Source organism: Mus caroli, chromosome 11 (genome assembly GCF_900094665.2).
Source record: "Mus caroli chromosome 11, CAROLI_EIJ_v1.1, whole genome shotgun sequence".
Lineage (NCBI taxonomy): Eukaryota > Metazoa > Chordata > Mammalia > Rodentia > Muridae > Mus > Mus caroli.
Genome location: NC_034580.1, coordinates 72,811,120 through 72,814,301, shown reverse-complemented (window position 1 = coordinate 72,814,301; position 3,182 = coordinate 72,811,120). Strand labels below are relative to the sequence as shown.

Genomic DNA, 3,182 nt, shown 5'->3' with positions numbered 1-3,182 from the left:
TCCTGGAACTCACTTTGTAGACCAGGCTGGCCTCGAACTCAGAAATCCACCTGCCTCTGCCTCCCAAGTGCTGGGATTAAAGGTGTGCACCACCACGCTGAACCATATACACAACTAATTCATCTCTCCTCTCGTCCCTGACCTTTCAGCATATAATTTGTCAGCTAGGAGGCACTGTGTGTGATGGAGAGAAAGTAGTGGAGATAAGACCTGGTCTACCCGTCACAGTGAAAACCACCTTGAAGAGCTACCAAGCCAACAGCTTGGTCATCACTGCTGGTCCCTGGACCAACCGGATTCTGCATCCTCTGGGGATTGAGTTGCCTCTCCAGGTAGGGTGAGCTGGAGACCTGAGAGTCAGTAACTAGAGGAGAAATTTTGGAGCCAGCCAGACTTGACTTTGATCTGCGGCTTCCTAGCGGTCAGCATTGGGCAAATTAGTTCACCTCATTAAGCGTCAGTTTGACCAATATGAGAAATAACAGCTACCTCAAAGGCTATTGGTGAATTAAACTACCTGATGTTATACATCAGATCCTCCAGGAGACAGCCAGACTGATAGCCCTGCATAAATATGGAGTGTATCAACTCCTGAAAGGGTTATAAAAGGGCCACAGGACCCTACCAGGCCCTGCTGTCATTATCTATAGAGCTCCATGGCTTCCCCCTTTATCTCCAACTTCCTCCTGCCTTAAGACCCTTAGGATCAATGTGTGTTACTGGCGAGAGAAGGTCCCTGGGAGCTATGGTGTATCACAAGCTTTTCCATGCATCCTGGGTCTAGATCTGGCCCCCCACCACATCTATGGACTGCCAGCATCCGAATACCCGGGGCTGATGAAGGTAAGGAGGAAAGACCAAGAAAGCTACTGAACTACTAAGTGCCCATGGAGGTCTTGGTATCCATGCTAACATCCCTCTCTAGGACCCTCCTGGAGTCTGCTTCACTATTGGCCACCTGCAGCACACACTCTTAAACACAGGCAGGGCTGGAGACGAGGGCTAGGTAACTTTAGATGCTAACAATAGCTAGTACATGCCAGGATTGGAGATTGGGTTGATGGGTGGGCACATCCTGTATCCAAACCCACCCCTCACCGGCTGGTATGCCCAGAAAGCTAGCTTTACAACTCATGCTCATTCAGTTGGGGGTGGGGGGTGGGGTAGATCTGCTATCACCATGGTGACAATGTGGACCCAGAGGAGCGGGACTGCCCCAAAACCTTCTCAGACATCCAAGACGTTCAGATTCTATGCCACTTTGTCAGAGATCATTTACCAGGCCTGCGGGCTGAGCCAGACATCATGGAACGCTGCATGTACACGGTAAGTGGGCTGTTCCAATCTGCAAATAGGGGCATGGGGGTGAGGGGCAGAGATAGACAGACCCCCGGCCGGCCAGGACTGACTCCATGTGACCTCTGATCCAGTGCGTGACTTTCAACTAGCTAGCTAATTCCTGTGGATTGGTTCACCTCTGTGAGAGAGGAGCCTGTTAAAGATTATTCATATTCCTTTTTATTAGGCAGTGAGGCTTTTGCCTGGCAGTCCTTCCCTAAATTTCCCAGAAGAACTCTAAAACAGTTCTTGGCAAGATGTTCCCAGTTGAGCAGGCCTTGGGGACAAAGAGAAGAGACAGATGCCACCAGGCCCGAGGCATCTTGGCTAAAGTTAGTTCACAAAGATGACTACTACCTACTGTGTAGGACAGTGGCAGCTATTCAGTGAGGACAGAGTGGATTGGGCAAGCAGAGAGCAGACCTCAACCCCATCCAGTTCTCTCTTGAAAGAGACCCAGGCCAGTTCTTTCCAGCCAGAGCCTGTCTTCACAGGACACAGGTGTGACTTTCCTTCTAGAATACTCCTGATGAGCACTTTATTCTTGATTGCCACCCAAAGTATGACAACATTGTCATCGGCGCTGGATTCTCTGGTGAGTTTGAGGATGGGCAGGTGGGGTGCCTGTGGGTAGACCTACTACAGTACCAGACAAAGTGGGTATCCTACATGCTTTAGCTGAAGGCTGGACACTGGGTGTATAGGGAGGGTAGGCAGTTAAAAAAAAAGGGAGGGGGGTACTTGTGACAGGTGTCAATTTCTGGCTTTGGGATGAGACCATGAGGAGGATACTTTTCTAGAGCCCAGAGTCTGTACCTGAAGATACATGACACAATCTCCTCCTCCCAGGACATGGATTCAAGTTGGCCCCTGTTGTGGGGAAGATCCTCTATGAGCTAAGCATGAAATTACCACCATCCTACGACTTGGCTCCGTTTCGAATGAGTCGCTTCTCTACGCTGAGCAAAGCCCACCTTTGACCCCAGCTGACTCTCTCCTGGGTAGGAAAGTCCTCCTAGGGGAGATTTCCAGGAGAGGGATGTGGTCTTGACGAGCTCCTTTTCCTCCTGATTCAATGGAATCTCCCATAAACACCAAATGATTGAACCTCTTTCCCCAATCAGCCTCCCAAGTGTATCTCATTTCTCCTTCCCAGAAAGTCAGCGAGATTCACCATCACAGAACAGCAAGGGGCTTTAAGATGGATGTCTCAATGGGGAGGGGCTGGAGACAGGCTCAGTAGACTAAGGGACTCCTTTAAATTTCTCTTTGCTGGGACATTGGATGAACTTGCGATTGCTTTGACTAAATCTGCTCAGGGGGAATGTAAAACAGATTATATTTTATAAACCACTATTGGCTTTGGATTTCTTTGCCAAAAACTTAAGCCAGCCTCTATCACCAAAAAAAGTCTCACCTCTAATAAATATACATTTGCCAGGAAAAAAAAGTTGCTGAAAAACAATAAACAAAAAACTGGATTGCATAGTATCTGCAGTGGTCTTTATCTTCTACATAACCCCATTTCTTATCAGCTCTAATTATCTAAATTAGTACCACGGAGTCTGTTACCCGGAGGAATCCATGGAGTCTCCGACCCATCGATGCACTGTGTCCCCTGGTCTACTGCTTTGTCTCGTCCTCATCCTCTCCCTGGATCTGTAAAGATGCTTCGCTCCCCACTCTCTCTCATTAAGGTGTATTGTCAGGTCCTTATGAAGACAGAACTGTTATACCAGGGAGAAAGCGAGAGACACACTCGCTTAGAAACCCCGTTCAATGTTTGAATGTTAAATGTGCCATTTTATTATCATTAGGATTGCTCCCACTTAATGAAACAGCAT

General features: G+C 48.2%; 1 protein-coding gene across 5 annotated transcripts in view; it reads left to right on the top strand.

Moving 5' to 3' along the window:
• Nucleotides 1–2,829, top strand: part of Pipox (pipecolic acid and sarcosine oxidase) — a 14,341-nt gene extending 11,512 nt beyond the window's left edge. For 3 of the 5 annotated variants that reach the window (XM_021176220.2, XM_029483872.1, XM_029483871.1), the window contains exons 4-8: nt 150–332; nt 697–843; nt 1,168–1,326; nt 1,858–1,933; nt 2,188–2,829. In XM_021176220.2, the coding sequence (XP_021031879.1) occupies nt 150–332; nt 697–843; nt 1,168–1,326; nt 1,858–1,933; nt 2,188–2,318 (696 nt within the window). In that variant the 3' untranslated portion in view covers nt 2,319–2,829. Of the gene's footprint in view, nt 1–149; nt 333–696; nt 844–1,167; nt 1,327–1,832; nt 1,934–2,187 lie in introns of those variants that run through there. The other 2 variants (XR_003838068.1, XM_021176222.2) reach the window with 2 other exon arrangements.
• The last annotated feature ends 353 nt before the right edge of the window (nt 2,830–3,182 follow it).